The following is a 17,660-nucleotide window of genomic DNA, read 5'->3' as shown; positions in this document are numbered from 1 at the left end:
TTCAGCAGGGCGGTGCAGAGGGGGCCTTCGAGCTGTTAATGCCTTTCCAATTATTTTGTAAAATGGGGGGGAGGGGGGGAAGAGGAAAACTGTAAATGTAGCAAGCTGTGTTTGCAATGCTTATTTTCTCCTGTCTCCTCTGAGACTGGTTATGTCACTCTGTCACTGTTTTGAAATGGATGTTAGGCTCTTTGAGAGGGTTGCTACACTTGACGTTAAATGCCTCACTGACTTTTTTTTTTTTATTCTTTAAAGAGGATGTTCATCTCGGTGGCACGGAGCGGGTGGCTGGAGGGCAGCGTTTCAATGAGTAGTTTACAGTATCACTTTCTGCAGACACTTGAACATAGGACCGATGTATCTGTGACAAGCACATCCCTTCGGTGGGAAGCTCCAGGGGAGCGCCCTGGGTGCCAGCCAGCCCCTGCGGTGAGCGGCAGCGTGCCCGGGTCAGCCCTGGGGTCCCCACGCTGTCCCCCTGCGGCTCCCTCTGGGGTCTCAGCCCCATGCGGGGGCTGGCTCGTGCTGGTGGTGCCCCCTGCAGGAGGGGCTGCTTGGCACCACTTGGCCCCTCGAGCCTCCCCGGTGCGGCCCCGCTCCCCCTCCTCCTCTCCCAGCCTGTCCCCGTGCCGTTGGGGTTGGAAACCTTTGGATCTGTGGCTCAGGACTCCCCGCTGAGCTGCACCCTGGCGAGGGCGGCCCTCTGCTCGCTCGCCTGGAGCAAAAGGGGGGGATGCTTCGATGTGCTGGCCCTTCTCAAACCCTGTGTGTCCCAACCTCAGCCTTCTGTTTCCCAAAACTAGAAAGTGTGTGCAACCTTCTTCAGCTGCATTTATCGTAGAGACAAACTTAAAATGACTCATCACAGACCATGTATCACCTGGGAGGAAAATCTTGTTAATATGGCCCGCTGTACATGATCCATCTTCTGTCGATAGTACATAATCTTTGACCCACGTGCTAGGATCATCATCACATATAAAAGGAAAAGAGAAAAATGTAAAATACTTGAATGAGAGCTTGTATTATAACATTAATATTATTCAGAGTATCTGCTTTCTAGGCTGATGTGATTCATTATTCTAGTAATGCTTTAGTCCTTTGTAATTTGTGGTAATTATGCTTTTTCCTTTTTAATACAAAAAAAATGTATAAAAATAAAAACTTCAAAAGACAATGCAGCCTGGCTTTTCTGTTCTGCTGGCTTGCCCTCCGCTGGGGGCTGTGGGCTCATCCCTGTGGGGACTGGAGGAGGGGGGGGAAAGAGAGCCGGCTGCCAGGGGTGGAGCTGGGCGGCCGCAGGCGGGTGCAGTGCAGGTTGGCCCTGCACGTTTGCTCAGGCTCTAGCAATGGTGAGAGGCAGCTGCCATTTTTGTCCCAGACCCCCAGCCAGGATTGAGACTTAAAAAGATCCTGGAGAAACTTTGCAGCCTGTCTGGAGATGGGTTGTGTAGGTGGTTACGGATGTGCATGAAGCTACGGGTGCTTTTTGTTGGGATCTTTCTTGCAGGGTTTCACTGATCTCCACACAGCTTGGGACAGCAGGGACTCTTCTTGCCCTGGGAAGTCTCATTTCCATAGTTCATCACTCTGCAGAGCTTGTCATTCTGGTTTGTGCCTCCTTTTGGCGTGTGGGGAGCGAGAGGAGGCTCAGCAGGAGGTGGTGATGTACCGGGGCTTCTGCCATGCAGCACATCGGCTCCCGGCTCAGCTTCCCTGGCCCACGAGGGGGGAGCTCGCCTTGCGTTTGCAGATGTGAGTTTGCAGAGCGGAGACGAGGATGCGACAGCCCCTCATTCGCACCTCTGCTGACCTCTCGCAGGAAGAGAAACTGTCGAGGGGAGTTGGGCCTCTGTTGCTTGTGCAGGAGGCAGTGTTTTTAAGCTGTGGTCTCGCTTGACTTTCCATGGGGTTGTGTCCCATATCCTGAGTGTTCTGAGTCTCAGAAAAATGGTGGGTTTAATTTCTGTCATATGTAGTTACAGATCTTGCTGGTGTTTCTATGGAAAGAGGCCAAAGCATGGCCTGTGAAAACTGAAGCATTAAAACCATGCTAATGAGGACTCCCCAAAGCCATGTGGCCCAGAACACATCTGGCTTACGCGCAGGCAGCTACAACCAAGGAACAGTGCAAGTAATTAAGGGAAAAAACCCTCTAAACTTCATTTAAAAATAGTTTTCTAGAGCAGGTTTTTTTGTGCCTTAGAAAATAACAGGCAGCAAAAGTACAGTCATCTCAAGTAGCGTGTTTAAGGTCAGCTCAGGTTTCATTGCTTGTGAACAATAGTTTCTTTCCCAATTAAAATCCTCTTTGGCGTAAATCACTGTCTCTCACTCTGCTCGTTGCTGGGCTCTGCAGGAGCCACAGGCTGCTGGGTTCACTCTGCCCTCTTGGGTGCATCGGGGATGCTCTCCGAGAGCGGTGTGAGGCTGAGTAGGACCCTGTGTCTCTCGTAGGCTTTGGTTTGTCTGAACATCTTATCTGTTCCATGCAGATAATCCAGCACTCCCAGGACTCCATAGCACTGGTTGAACCTGGAAACCAAACAGAGAACAAACATCACTGGAAGTTACTGAGGTTACCTCACCCTTCCTGTTTCCATCTCCTTCCAGAGCCCTGATAAGCCGTCCGTGCCATTTCTGTCGCTGCACCCATCTCTCTCTCAGCTCTAATGAAGCCTGGGTGAAACTTTTGCAACTCCCCTCTCCAGTGCCATCGTTTCCTGGGAAGGGTGGCACTGGCCAGCAGCCGTGTCTCGCCCAGGCAGCTCAGAGCTGTGGGAGCCACTGGACGGCGGCGTGGCCATGTCTGCTCCCGAGGCTGCCTGGGACAGGGGGCTGCTCTGCTTCCAGCGCTGGGGCGCTGGCCCAGCCATTACCCCCCCAGGGAGTGTCTCGGCTCTGCAGCGATGCATGAACTGAGAGGAGCTGAGCTTTGGAGGAAATGACTGGTGATGAGAGCTGGCAGCAGGGTTTGGGTGGTGCCTGGGGTTTGGGTGTTGCCCAGCGTTTGGGCGGCGACAGAGCTGCCACACTGGCTGTTTCTGCAGGAGAGGCAAACTGCGTCCTCTATGAGCATGGCTATGAATTCCATGCACATCTGGGAGATGGGAACACTTCTTCCACCGCTACGGTATGTATTCCTGAACAACCTGCTGAAACTCTGCTCTCTCCAGTGTGGAAGGCAGGGAATCTCTGCCAGGAAAGGTTAATTGCAGTTATTTGGGCAAGGTGTTATCTGATCGGTGTTACTATTCCCAGAGTACAGGAGAGGGACAGACTGGGAGGGTCCCTGCAAATTTATTTCGGCTGTGTGACTTGCCCTTTCTCTGTCTTTATTCTAGATCACATGCCGTGTCTGCTAAACTTCTAGGAAGAGCCCTGCAGAGAACTGTCTGACCCCGTGCTTGTGCCGGGGGAAGTCCAGGTGACGCCTGCTGCTTCAGGCGCTATGTGCTCTCTTTCCTCCCATGCAATCTTGGGAAACGTGAAACGCCTGGCCCTAGCTGCGGTGTTTGTGCTTTGGAGAATGTTTCCGAGTCAGCTGATGGAGGAGGGTAGATGGCAGCGAGGTGGCTGGCAGTTTCGTGGGCAGTGGGCTGGGGTCTGAAATCCCGTTCTCTCTTTAAGGGCTTTAAGAACTGACAGCGTTCAGCCTGCTGTCGCACCAGCTGTAAGGCTTCTCCGCTTGTACCCGGGTTATGCAAACCCGCTTGACCCCTCGGAGAGGAGCTTTGCCCGCAGCGGGGCCGGGGCGCAGGCGGGAGGGGAAGGGGAAGCCAGTGGTGCCCAGACCTACTTGAGGTGGTGGAAGTCGTGGAACTCCGGCGATGGTAGGAAGGGCAGGTGGTATCCACAGTGTGAAATGCTTGTTGTTATGAAAACAAGGAAGAACCAGACTGCGATGGAAACAACATGAGACCCCATGACCATCGGGCCAACCATGACAGGCAGTGAGTTGGAGACCTAGGAATGAGAAGCAAACTCTACCTCGTTAATCAGTCCACAGCAAGAGCTGGCTCTCCCCTGGCAGCTGCATTGTTTCCCCTGGGTGATGCGTGGGGTTAGTTTTGTACAACAGCATGAAGGGAAGATGCCTCTACAAACATCTTACTAACATCACATCATAATCAAAGAAATAATTTACTCTGAGCTAACTTGAGTTTCACTCACTGCAAAACACAGTCACAGCCCCAGCTCCCTAAGCTCGTGGTAGAAGTTAGAGATCAAACCAGGGGCTGAGGGCAGCACGATTCTGGTAAACCACCCTGCGTCGGAGGTCTGAATTCCAGCTTCACCTTGGAATAATGCTGAAGCTGCTCTTGGGAAACCTGGCTGTCCGAGGGCACAGGGACACGTGTGCTCAAAGGCAGTGATGTGATGATCCCAGCTCCATCACTGCATCGTGTCCTACCTGGGGCACAAATGGCTGTCACTGCCCAGACCAAGCTTACTGCACCAGCTAGGTGCAGCTGGACTCTTGAATATAAAAAGTCATTCTGCTGCCAAAGACTGTTGATGAGGGAGACTCACAGCGGTACAGCAGCCGGGACCACTGTTAACAGGAGATGGTACTGAGAAGTGGAATCTTCTGAAGGTGGAATGTGTTTGCCCGAGAAGTCTTGGCTGGAGCAGCGCTGGGAGACATTCCTGCAAACACTGATCCCAGCCACCAGCCTGAAAATCTTGACAGAATTCTGACTCTGTGCAGTAACCCAGACTGTGTAAGCGGCACGTCTCATGCTGAAAGCCTCGTCCATGCTCCCATCCCCCTCTGTGCTCGAGGAAGCACCGTTCAGACGATTCCTTATCTGCTGGGGGCCCCTGGGTCTGTGCTCTTGAAGCTAGCACAGCTCAGTGTGGCTGGGTGCTGCAGCCCTCCTACCCCAAGGCTTCTTGGCAACACAGCTTGGCTTCCTCTTCCTAAGAGAGGAGAGTCTAAGGGCGCGTTTGCTTTTCCTATCACCCCTCCTCATCCCATGGACGTGGCACTCTGCGACCACGGGGGACTCCACTTACGAGGTGTTCTATCGGGTGAGCGTAAAGGGAGACCACGCCGATGGGGGCTGTCCATTCGTGGTGCTTCTTGTGAATGTGCTTATACAGGAGCGGGAGGTGAACAAGCCTAAGCAGAGAAAACAGAGGAACATTGGTTTTGAGCTCCGTAAGAAGGGAATGTAGAGTAGCCTAACACAGAACTTCTGCTGGGGGACTTGCTCATTCCGCTTCTTTAAAATAAAGATTTTAGAGCAGCTGGGAATAAGAGTGTAGGACTCCTAGCTTCCCTCTCGCTCAATGTGTGTGTCCACTGACTGATGTTAAACTTAAGTCCAGATAAATCCCATGAATCAAAGTCCCTGGATGATTCGCTCAAACCTGGGATACTCTCAAGGGGAAGACTCACTTTATATTTTCACTGTTTTGACTTTACCTACTGGCAAACATTAGAAGCAGAATTTTAGGTTCTGTGGGCCTTTAAGAAATTGTTTTCTATGGTGGTTTTTTTTTGTGGGCACTTTTCCAAAAGGGAAACCTACATAGTTCTAAGAATGCTGTGCTTGCTTCTGCGCAGTTTGTGGCCTTTTTTCTTCCTTGCTTTAGGTTTTTCCTTTAATGTTGGTGCCAGTGCTTAGAAAGCTCACAGCATCAGGAGCCGGGCCCTGTTTCGCGGGTGCCCTACAAGTGAACAGGAGATCAGTCACTAACCTCTTGAGCTTTTTTTTTTCAGGATAGTCAGTCTTGTTCTCTTCCTTCTGAAGAATGTTGGGCTACAGCTTTTGTGTGAAGCTAGCTGGTCTGGTTTTTTCTTAGCCTCTAAGCTGCTCCACCTTTGTAATTTTACCCATTTTTGCTTACTAGAGTTACTAGCAGCATCACAGTGCCCAAGCCTCATGCTGTAAGGGTGGATTCCAGCACCTGTAAGCCCTCCCATACAAGATTGGTGGAAGGGGGGGTAGGACCATTGCTGTTGCAGGAGATAGGTATAAGCTTAAAGGCATGGGGGGGGAAACCACAGAGTCCTGTTCTGTGCTCAGCTCACCTGTGTGTATAATAAAAGAGAATTTCCTCTATTAAGGTGAAGATGCTTAGCTCCATAAGAAACCAGCGGAAGGTGGGCAATTCCTTGCTGAAGGTGTTGCCCCACCATTTCATGACATAGAACACGGGCACAAGCATGGGCAAGGAGACAAAGAACTGATTACACAGCACTGTGTAGATGACGTGGCGCAATTTCTTTGTGTCCACCTGTAAAAGAGAAGTCAGAACTTGAGGCTAAACCAGAAGCAATGTGGCTTGGAGTTGGGAGGATAAAGAGCTTTAAGGTCTGTAGGCTGTTTCTGTGTTAGTTTGGGGATCAACTTTTCAACAAGCCATCAATTCAGATCTAATCAGTAGCCTAATTACAAGAACTGCCTTCCTCTCTGCGGTGGATATACAAGACTCAGCTTGATTCTCCTCGAATCCTCTCTGGTTGCAAGAGAAAAGCATAGCAGGTTCTTCTCCCTGCTCTTTGCTGAAGAGGAGGTGTTTGGCCAGCAGAAGAAGCAGAGAAATACTTACAGGATTGTTCTTGCCCAGCTGAATGCGATAGCGAGTAATGAAGGTTGGCTTTCCTGTTACATCGGCCACCAGAAGGATTCCATTGAAGCACCAGAAAGCAAGGGTAGGGAACACTGCAGTCCCTGTGGTGTGAGGAAAGGGCAGAGATGTGTGAATAAATTGAGAGCTATGGCTAAATCGAAAACAAAATACAGCGGCGTAGCATCCAGAGGACCTTGCTGGGATCCAGATGTGCCAGGTGTGTATCCCCTGCCCTGAGAAGCTTTAAAATGGAATATGGGGAGGTTCTAACACCTGGGTAATACCTAGGGAACAAGGAGGAGGTTAGAGTAGACAAGTGTCTTGTAGGCTGAAACTTGCCACAACTGAGGCTCAGAAAGGGCTTTTCTGGGAGGCTGGGGGAATCTCTGTTGTGGGTGGATTTTAAATACAAGTTGGATAAGGGCAAGTTGATCCCTGGGGCCTTTGAATGTCCCTACCAGGCCTGTTCCCCAGCTGTTAATCACAGGCAGAGAAGAGTTTTATAGGTGCTACAGCAAAAGTAAAATTCACTAATTTTACTTTAATTTTCCGTAATTCGTTCTACTGAGTCATTCAGTTCTCAAAGGAGCAAAGAGTGTGTTTTCAAAGGGAAACCATTTCAGTAGCAGCAAAAAGATCACATTTTCAATCTGTATAGGGGGTCTAATGATGAACCAGTCCAAAGGCAGCACAGTTGCACATCAGCTGGCTTTGAAGCCTACATGTGCTTTTTCAGTGGGAGGATTAGTGAGTCTGGGAAGGCATGTCCACATCCCCCTTTTAGATGGAATACATGGATAGTTCCTCCCACAGCAGAGGGGTGGTAACCTGAGCAACTCACCAAGGAGGAAGATCGTCCACTCCTTTCCCTCAAGCAGGTAGTAGAACTTTAGCCATATTGATTGCCAGAAATGGCCTGACGCGTCCCAGATATTCTGCACGTACCTGCGGGAATAAGTGTTCTTGGTTGCCCATCTTTCCATCATCCACTTTTCCCCCTCTCCACAGAAAAGTTTCTCCTCCAGCCCCTTTGTTTGAACAGTCTTACCAAGAAACAGAGTTCACTAAGGCAGTGAATATGAGCAGGCCTGTACCAAGGACACAGGCAGTGATCTTCATGGCACCCCAGAGCTTCTCTTCCTGTGAGCAAGCAACAAGAATAAGCACGTGCTGCTGTGTCCTGCACTAGCATTTTCTGCATTTGAAATGCAGGAGGTCGAGGCAGTCCTATGACGGCCCGTTTTGTTTCACAAATACTCTAAAGAACATACTGACAAAGCTGTTATGGGATGTTGTCTGTAATTGAGGGGGAGATACACACACATCCATCTACCATGTCACCTGAAGTGTCACAGACATGGAATTTCTCTGGAATAACCAAAGGGAGAGAAAGTACCACTGATTTTTTTTCCTCCTTGTTTTTATTGGGCATGATTCTCAGCACCCGGAGGACTATAATATAAGGGGCTCCTGGATAACTCGGAGCAGTAGGCATGGGAGACCTGGGGGTAAGGGTTCTCGGCACTTCCCTCACCCTACTGGTATATTCTCCCTCCCAGTATGCAGTACGCTTTCTCCCTGCGGTGGTCGAGAACTGTTGTGCTCAGATGATCTGGTTAACAGCTCCAGTTAATCCAGAGCCGCTCCTCCCAACTTTCTTCTTTGCTTTGAAGACCGATTCTGAAGTCAGGCTCACATGCCCAGAAGCTTGTCTTTTTTCCCCCCCAAGTACTACAGAGGTTTAATACAGGATATTGCCTTTCCTTGCGTAATTCACTTTCCTGTGAATTAGTACCTTTAGGCCCCTGCAGGTACAACTGCACATTAACATGGAGCTAAAATATGCAAATTTTCAAAAGTATGCAGTTCTCTAAATCCCTGCTCTCATCATGGAAATGTTATCTACTAAAGACGTATTCCTGTGTACAGCATAAGGACACCTGTTGATGGTAGCACAACTGCTACCACAACAAGGATTTTAACTACACAAAGCAACTGCAAGAGTCAGAAAATTAACAGCAAGACCTCTCGATTCCAGGAATAACTATATTCAAAAAGCAGTATTCAATATATTTGAGCATTTAAGTATTCAAACCCAAGTTGTTTATTAAATATATGACAAATATTTAATTAACTATCTGTCTTTTACAGTAGCCCAAACTGGAATTGGTTCTGGAGTTCAGAAATCTTAATTTGGGTTTTATTGGGCATATATGCATTACATTTATCTGCAGGATAAGTGATTTAAAAAACCAGTCAATGCAATTCTAAAAGAATGTTGTGTAATAACTAGCTAGTGTCTTGTTCATTACTCCATCCTTCTTGTTTTTCAACTGTGCTGGTGTGCTGCAAAACCAGACTGGAGTAAAAATAGTATGATTCCTAGCTGCTCTCCTGCTTGTCTCCTGTCAGAGAGGACAACCAAGAGAGACAGCTCACTAAAAAATATTGAATGCAGGTGTGTTTAGGGTAACACAATACAGAGGAATCCTCTCTATGTGGCTTTCAGGGCTAAGAGTTGCTTAAAGATTCTGTAACAGCTAGAGAACATTAAACGTCGCCCAGGACTCTCGTCAGCAATATTTATCTGTCCCAGGACAGAACTTTGCTCATTAGCACTGAAACTTTCCTCGTTAGAACAAACAAACGTTTGCTTCTATCATCTCTTTTTTTTAATCAAGTTAGCAACTGGGGAGGAAGTAATTTAAAGGACTCTTGCCTTGCAGCCTGATGTTTGTGAATCCCACAGGTTTATATTAGAAGCAATGCAATCAGTCACCAGCGTTATCACTGGGTGTATTGAACTACAAAGGCAAGGCTGGCGAAAGCCATCTGTTCCAGTTTCAGGTAGCGTGTGCTGGATTCTGGGCTGGAGATTTGCTCTCTTAGCAGTTTCGTGCTTCCAATTGCATCCATGTTATGCCTCACATATGCTGACTTTCTTAATCTTTAGACCCTGAAACACCATCTACACATTCTTTAGAGAAAAGGTTACAAAAGCTGTAAAAAGCTTTGAGATTTTAACAGAATCATATCCTATAAATCTGTGTGCCTCCTGGGATGAAGAATGAACATACCAAAGAAAAACTCTGACGTCTTACAAGTGTCAGAATTTTTAGTTAGGCCAAATAGTACTTCAGATTCTTTAGCTTCTTCCAGCTGAAGAACTCACAGACTTTCAAAGACTGGTAACTGCTAATACTCATCAGACACTGTGTATGTCCTGCTTTGAGGTAGAAGAGAGAGTAGTTAAAGCTCAGCCCTTAAGCTATTTTAAAAGCCCTTTGGCAAGAAACTGTCTTGTTTTGAGGCTGTGTTTTTACTGCACGTGATGAAGTAATTACCTGAAGGAATCCCACACAGTATAATTACATGAGCTGTAGAAGCAGGGAAGTTTACATAGGGAAAAAAAAATTCTTGTTGATGGAGTCCAAGTGCTAACACCGTGTTTCTCTTCATGCTAACCCACTCCAGCACAGTAGTTTCCAAACTCTCATCCCTGGATCGCTTGACATCTTGCCCTTAAAGGGCTTGTATAAGTTGTCAAACTACTTAAGTGCAGAACAGGGTTGCTGCTTGCAAGGTGGCGAGACTGGGGCACATCAGCTGGGAAACACACTGTTTAGCAGGACCACTTTGAGAACTGGGCCCAGATGGTGGCACAGCTTCTGGCTACAGTTGAATGTTGTGGTCCCTTGCCATGCAAGCAAAGAGAACGGGCCCTTCGCCACTTGGTGCTGTAGCTGCAGTCCACCGAAAGGGGAAAAAATGCTGGGGAAATGTTGCTGTAGTGGTAAGAGATGCGCTCCTAGCTGTGCTAATGTGATCAAAGCGTGGATGTGTCTGTCACTGCTCTTAGAAGATGGTTCACCACACCCAGCCTTCCAGGCCACCTGCACAACACATTCGTTAAAAGATGACCTCGAGCCTTTACCTGCTTCTGCTGCTCAGCTGTGGTGGAATATCCAGAGTCTCCTTTCATCTGAAATAAGATGTGATCTAAGTAAGTGAACCTTGTACAGCTGGAAAGTGGAAGAAGACACTGCTGACAACAGCAAATCCCCTCAACTTTGAGCTCAGTTGCAAAACTGTAAAATATTTACTCCCTGTACCCTGTCCTTGTCCTGCTCCCTCCTTCATGTTGGCCATGGAGCAAAGCTGAGCTCTTCAGAAGAAAAAAAATCCCCTTATTTCCTGATGAGTTTGTATTGTGCCAGAAGACTAACAGGGATGCAAGGGTAAGAAAGAAAACGGGGACAACAGCCAAAACCAAAGCTTTTGATCGTGGCACTGGTGTGTTACGGCATGGCTGCCTCCCTTGGTCTGGCCCAGGAATACATTGCTCTCGGTAGGAGCTCCAGCCCTTCAGAGACTGCAAGGAAATGATGACATGGGACACGCGCTCTTCCATAACGACGGCATGCTGTTAAACTAACGAGGATGTCCAGCTACAACAATGTGAGTTTGTGCCTCAAAGAATTAACACAGCAGAGCCCCATACCACCTTCACTCATGTGGCCGAGGAACCGCTTAAGAACATGGTAAGTGAGAAAATCGTCTTTGCCTCAAGTCCCGCTATGGTCAATTTGAAGGTTTACAGTCCTAAACAGACAGGTGGCCACCTTGTGACAAATCTCCCTGCATTTGGCTCTGGCTTGACCATTTGGTTAAAAAAAAAAATAAAATAAAAAAATCAAGCCCAAGGTTTAAGTAGCTGCTGGGGCTTCACTGCTGCCCATGGCCGTGGAAAGATCCCTCTAATCTCTCTATTTCAGGACGTGCTGTGGCTGTCCTAGGGATTATTGCCTAGCTGTTTTTATATTGCTTCACTCTTACCATCAACTGTAATTAGAGAAAGCTGACAAAACATTCCTTAAGGTTTTCTTGCTTTCATCCAGTCTTTAAGAATAAGCATGTGAATTCTAATAATATGAAGGCCAGATTACTGAGGATTGCAGAATTTAATCTAGTTTGCTTTTCATATACAGAAGAATATTCAAGCACAGGCTATGTTACCTACAGTAAAAAGGAAAGTACAAAGAAGGTAGAAGGGCACCTGTCTAAGGTACAAAGAAAAACAGCTGGGAAATTATTCATTAGAAAGATGATATTCTATTACCTTTATGGTGCTAACAAGCCTCTTGGGAGTACTCCTCTTGCAGTGTTTCAGAAAGGAGGAATACGCTGCCAAAAAGAAGTCCCCGTGTTAGCCAGGAGGTAAGACTTTAGCTTTCAAATGATAGCTTTATGGGTACATTATTACAATGCAACTCTGTTTATTTGCAGGTGTGTCCAGCTGTTTCCCTGCGGTACATGGTGGCATGAAGGTCAAGGGGGCATGGGACAGAAAAATCGGACACTTCTTTCTGCTCGGGTTCCTGCTTACTCATGGACAGAAAGGGACAAGGCTAGTCCACCAAGCTACATACTTTAGTGTAAGAAACTGATGTAAAATGGTTCTGAGAAAAAAAAAAAAAAATCAGGCAAAAAGTGATTTGAAACTTGAAACCATGAGCTTGAGCTCCCAACCCCCTGTTTCAACGCTGGGGTTGTATCTGCTGCTATGGGTAATACTAACAACTTAAAAAAACAAACGAACAAACAAACAAGATAACTTTGTCTCCCTTAGCCAAAAAAAGTAGCACAAGAGGTGCCCTAGGGTGCTATTCCTTAAAATGAGAATGTGTTAAGGAAGTCACGGTGCCTTTCCCCAGATCTAGAGCTCCTCACTATTAGACTTTGGGAGCTACCAGGACCAGTCTATGAGATCTTCTGTATATTTATTTCCTCTGATACATCAAGTTTCTCTGATATAATCAAGTGGGAGATGATTCTGCTCTGATGACCTTGTAGTAGGCAAGATTAGACCTCAGAGAGGCAGACATAAAAGGGGTCTCCCAGGTGGCTGCTTGCTGGAAGGCTGCTGCTCCAGCGTGGCTCCTCCGTACACCAGTGCTGAGCCAAACCCTGCTGGCTCTTCACATGCGAAGAGCTAGAGAGCAAAACACAGCAGAAAATGTGACCCTGCTTTGAGTTTTTAGGAGGAGAAAGAGCCATTGCTCGATTGAGTCTCATATTCTGTGAGTTTAGGAAAGAGTTACAATTATAATCACATTTCTAGTAGCACTCCTTTTAAAATAATCGAATTATGATAGAAATCTTGCTTGGGCAAAGACTTCCAGTTTGAAACAGGACTGCTATGTCTGCTTGCCCTCCCTCTCCCCCAAAATCTCAGTACACTACCTTTATTAAGTCACATTTACCAGATACATTTTTACATTATTTACATTAAAACAAGATAAATTTTGATGGGTTAGGTTTTCCCCAACATCTCATTACCTACTCTTTTTTGTTGGGTAATGTTTCTTCTGATTCAGAATACACCAAATACATAAAAAAAGCATTCGTGTAACCATGGTTATTTCAGCAAACAAAAAAGCCATTCAAATGCTTGGCACCGATCTCCTGTTGGCATGTTCTACAGCCCCGAATCAACCAGTGAAGATCTCAGCTGCCTGCAGCTATTTCCAAATATCAGCTACAACTGGTGCTGTTTGCAAAAACAAAAGTTCCTTTTCGGTTATTTCAAATTAGCTAGCACAAAATTTGATCCAAAACAAATTCTCAACCCTAAAGTAAAAGTAATTGTTTTTCCAATCAGTCTCTTGATGTTAAAGGGGAAACATACACTAGTCAATAAAGAATTCTAATACTTTTTAATTATTTTTATTTCCAAGTACTTAATAATTTGTCCAACGACTGTTCATTAAGTCACAGATCTGTTTTCACTGAATTTTTCACATCAGAAAAAGGTAGTTTGTCCAAGTCATGTTTTAAAATGCTCAGCGTAATCTGAAAGGAAAGAACTGCCATATTTTTTACATTTACTTTAACATTTACATTATTATTTATGTCCCATCTCTGCTGTCCCCTTGCATTTCTGTTGCCCGGACAGTCCCAAGCTGAGGCTGGGCAAGCGCCCACTTCTCCTTCTATTGTACCCAGCATTATATTGTGTCCTTCTGATGCCAGCCCAACAGCCCTGCTGCTGGCAGGCACACAGGGAACGTCTGCTGCGATGGACTGGCTGCCTACCACAGTTGCTTGGTATTCCTTTTTCCCTCCTGCTGGAATCTTCTGTGGTAGACCTGACTTCACTGGAAGCAACCTGTACAGTGCATAGACACTGGAAAACAACCATGCCTGCGAGAAAACAGGCTACGACTATCCATGAAAGTATAGAACATAAAGAAAGGAAAACATAAGGACAGCTTACCTGGTATATCAGCCACACTGTGTGGACAGACACAGGACTAGATGTCGTGTTTGGTGGATGTCCTACTGTGCCAAGCACTGCCCAGATCTGAAGGCAACCACAGTTCCTAGAAAAGCTTACAACTGTACTTTAAACAGACAGACGACATTGCCTTTTCATTATTTCCTCAAAATTTCTGTCATCTCTTTTTCAAGCTGCTACACCCCTGAACTCTGCCTGCCCATTCTTTGGCTGATGGTAGCCTAGGAGAGGTCCTTTGTGTCTGTTCAGAGCCCAGAGTGCAACTCCTCACCTTTCACTGCTGCTGTGGAAACTTTATGAGGGTTTAGTCAAAGGCAACGGGGTGTGTTTCCAAGCAGGAGCTGGCTGTCCCCTCCCAGACGAGTCATGTGAAGCCAGTGCCGTGTCACTGTTAGTACTGGCAGCATTCCCTCTGCATATGCACATGCTGTCACTCAGTTAAGCATTTGGAATACATCTCTGCAGATGGACAGGAAAGGACAAGGCCAGTCCACCAAACTACATACTTTAGTGGAAGAAACTGATGTAAAGCAGTTCTGAGAAAAAAAAAAAAAATCAGGCAAAAAGTGATTTGAAACTTGAAACCATGAGCCTGAGCTCCCAACCCCCTATTTCAACACTAGGGTTGTGTATACTGCTATGGGAAATGCTTAATTTAAAAAAAAAAAAAAAAACCACAAACTAACTTTGCCTCCCTTGGCCAAAAAAAGTAGCATAAGAGGTGCCCTAGGATGCTATTGCTATTGCTAAGAGTTTTGCATCAAGAGATAATGGCTGTACCTCAGAAGAAGAAAGGAACTTCTGCTGCGATGGACTGGCTGCCTACCACAGTTGCTTGGTATTCCTTTTTCCCTCCTGCTGGAATCTTCTGTGGTAGACCTGACTTCACTGGAATCAACCTGTACAGTGCATAGACACTGGAAAACAACCATGCCTGCGAGAAAACAGGCTACGACTATCCATGAAAGTATAGAACATAAAGAAAGGAAAACATAAGGACAGCTTACCTGGTATATCAGCCACACTGTGTGGACAGACACAGGACTAGATGTCGTGTTTGGTGGATGTCCTACTGTGCCAAGCACTGCCCAGATCTGAAGGCAACCACAGTTCCTAGAAAAGCTTACAACTGTACTTTAAACAGACAGACGACATTGCCTTTTCATTATTTCCTCAAAATTTCTGTCATCTCTTTTTCAAGCTGCTACACCCCTGAACTCTGCCTGCCCATTCTTTGGCTGATGGTAGCCTAGGAGAGGTCCTTTGTGTCTGTTCAGAGCCCAGAGTGCAACTCCTCACCTTTCACTGCTGCTGTGGAAACTTTATGAGGGTTTAGTCAAAGGCAACGGGGTGTGTTTCCAAGCAGGAGCTGGCTGTCCCCTCCCAGACGAGTCATGTGAAGCCAGTGCCGTGTCACTGTTAGTACTGGCAGCATTCCCTCTGCATATGCACATGCTGTCACTCAGTTAAGCATTTGGAATACATCTCTGCAGATGGACAGGAAAGGACAAGGCCAGTCCACCAAACTACATACTTTAGTGGAAGAAACTGATGTAAAGCGGTTCTGAGAAAAAAAAAAAAATCAGGCAAAAAGTGATTTGAAACTTGAAACCATGAGCCTGAGCTCCCAACCCCCTATTTCAACACTAGGGTTGTGTATACTGCTATGGGAAATGCTTAATTTAAAAAAAAAAAAACAAACCACAAACTAACTTTGCCTCCCTTGGCCAAAAAAAGTAGCATAAGAGGTGCCCTAGGATGCTATTGCTATTGCTAAGAGTTTTGCATCAAGAGATAACGACTGTACCTCAGAAGAAGAAAAGCCACCTACACCTTAAAGGTAAGTAGTCTTTATAACACACTAACTCATGTTTTGAGCACAATTTAGTGCTAGTGCAACCAAAAGGGTCAAACGCCTTTTTGTTGAAAGTGGAAGGGTTGCTGTGGAATTTGGCAAACAAACTGCCATCCAGTTTTCATTGTGTTGCACCAAATCAATAAATTACACCAACGCTGTTGCTACATAATGTCCTCCGCCAGTTACAGGTATTGGTTCCATCTGCAAGGACAAGATGCAAACAGGTTAGCACGTGCTTGGGCTCAATTGTCTTTCAATACGATGTTTATAGACCATAAAGTCTGTAATTACGCTATTGCAGAGAGCACGATATAATTTACAGTAGCATTAGTCTTTATTATGCAAATGTGGCCCCAATCTATGTTACTTACCTAATAAACAGTGCCCTATTTGAAATAAGCTCTGAGAATTGAGGGCGTTACTCACCATAGCTTTCCAGATTTATTTTTCCACACAAGAAAAAACAGGGAACATCACTGCTGCCTCACAGTTAACCTTGCATGGCCGTTCACAGGTGAAGCAGCACATGCTCTTGTTTGGTAAGCAACATCTCAAGCTAGCAGTAGCTAGAGTCGCAGAGAGATTGGCAAGCACGAACAGAATCACAGAATCATAGAATGCTTTGAGTTGGAAAGGACCTTTAGAGGTCACCTAGTCCAACCCCCCTGCAGGGAGCAGGGACAGCTTTAACCAGATCAGGTTGCTCAGAGCCCCATCCAACTTGGCCTTGAATGTTTCCAGGGATGAGGCCTCCACCATCTTCCTGGGCAACCTGTGCCAGTGTTTCACCATCCTCATTGTAAAGAATTTCTTCCTTCTATCCAGTCTAAATCTACCCTGTTTTAGTTTAAAAACATTACCCCTTGTCCTGTCACAGCAGGCTTGGCTAAAAAGATTGTCCCCATATTTGCTATAGGCTCCCTTTAAGTACTGGAAGGCCGTAATCAGGTCTCCCCACAGCCTTCTCTTCTCCAGGCTGAACAACCCCAACTCTCTCAGCCCGTCCTCATAGCAGAGGGGTTCCAGCCCTCGGATCATTTTTGTGGCCTCCTCTGGCCCCCCTCCCACAGGTCCATGTCCTTCTTGTGCTGAGGGCCCCAGAGCTGGATGCAGGGCTGCAGGGGGGTGTGTGTCTCACCAGCACAGAGCAGAACAGCAGAATCCCCTCCCTCAACCTGCTGGCCACGCTGCTTTTGGTGCAGCCCAGGGTACGGTTGGCCTTCTGGGCTGCAAGTTGGCTTATGTCCAGCTGTTATCCCCCAGTGCCCCCAAGTCCCTCTTGGCAGGGCTGCTCTCAATCCCCTTCATCCCCCAGCCTGCATTGATACCGGGGGTTGCCCCGACCAGATGCAGGACCTTGCACTTGGCCTTGTTGAACTTCATGAGGTTCACATGGGCCCACCTCTCCAGCTTCTCCAGGTCTCTTTGAATGACATCCCGCCCTTCTGATGTATCAACCGCACCACTCAGATTGGCGTCATCTGTGAACTTGCTGAAGGTGCACTCGATCTCACTACATCATTGCTGAAAATATTAAACAGCGCTGGTCCCAGTATGGACCCTGAGGGACAACACTTGTCACTGGTCTCCGTCTGGACATCAAGCAGTTGACCACTACCCTCTGGATGCGACCATCCAACCAATTCCTTATCCACCGAACAGTCCACCCATCAAATCCATATCTCCCCAATTTGGTGGTGCCTCGTTGTCTGTGCCTGGATTTTTGTACCTACCGCTACACCTGTATTTTTACCAATTAGCTTTTTTTTCTGGAAGAATATTCCCAGAACTCCCCTCCCAACTTCACGCTGTTTGTCCTCTTAGTACGGTAAACATTCACTGTTGCTTCATTTTGTGTTTAAGACTGTGTTACTGTTTTCATTGACACTTTCTCTTGACTAATCCTAACTATTCCCCAGGGGG

The 17,660-nt window shown here is 46.7% G+C and overlaps 1 protein-coding gene across 6 annotated transcripts in view; it reads right to left on the bottom strand.

Annotated features, from left to right (window-relative positions):
* Positions 1-232: 232 nt before the first annotated feature.
* FAXDC2 (fatty acid hydroxylase domain containing 2) overlaps positions 233-17,660 on the bottom strand; it is an 18,465-nt gene continuing 1,037 nt past the window's right edge. The window contains exons 2-12 of one of the 6 annotated variants that reach the window (XM_035890289.1): positions 15,179-15,938; positions 14,887-15,001; positions 11,702-11,766; positions 10,517-10,564; positions 7,631-7,722; positions 7,424-7,527; positions 6,562-6,683; positions 6,041-6,246; positions 5,020-5,125; positions 3,800-3,966; positions 233-2,535 (exon numbers count right to left, since the gene is read on the bottom strand). In XM_035890289.1, coding sequence (XP_035746182.1) covers positions 2,379-2,535; positions 3,800-3,966; positions 5,020-5,125; positions 6,041-6,246; positions 6,562-6,683; positions 7,424-7,527; positions 7,631-7,722; positions 10,517-10,564 — 1,002 coding nt within the window. In that variant the 5' untranslated portion in view covers positions 11,702-11,766; positions 14,887-15,001; positions 15,179-15,938 and the 3' untranslated portion in view covers positions 233-2,378. Of the gene's footprint in view, positions 2,536-3,799; positions 3,967-5,019; positions 5,126-6,040; positions 6,247-6,561; positions 6,684-7,423; positions 7,528-7,630; positions 7,723-10,516; positions 10,565-11,701; positions 11,767-13,858; positions 14,660-14,886; positions 15,939-17,660 lie in introns of all 6 variants that reach the window. The other 5 variants (XM_035890288.1, XM_035890287.1, XM_035890290.1 and 2 more) reach the window with 5 other exon arrangements.

Source organism: Egretta garzetta, unplaced genomic scaffold (genome assembly GCF_000687185.1).
Source record: "Egretta garzetta isolate BGI_Z169 unplaced genomic scaffold, ASM68718v1 scaffold612, whole genome shotgun sequence".
Lineage (NCBI taxonomy): Eukaryota > Metazoa > Chordata > Aves > Pelecaniformes > Ardeidae > Egretta > Egretta garzetta.
The sequence above is the reverse complement of the archived record's forward strand: the minus strand, read 5'-3'. Positions and strand labels throughout refer to the sequence as shown.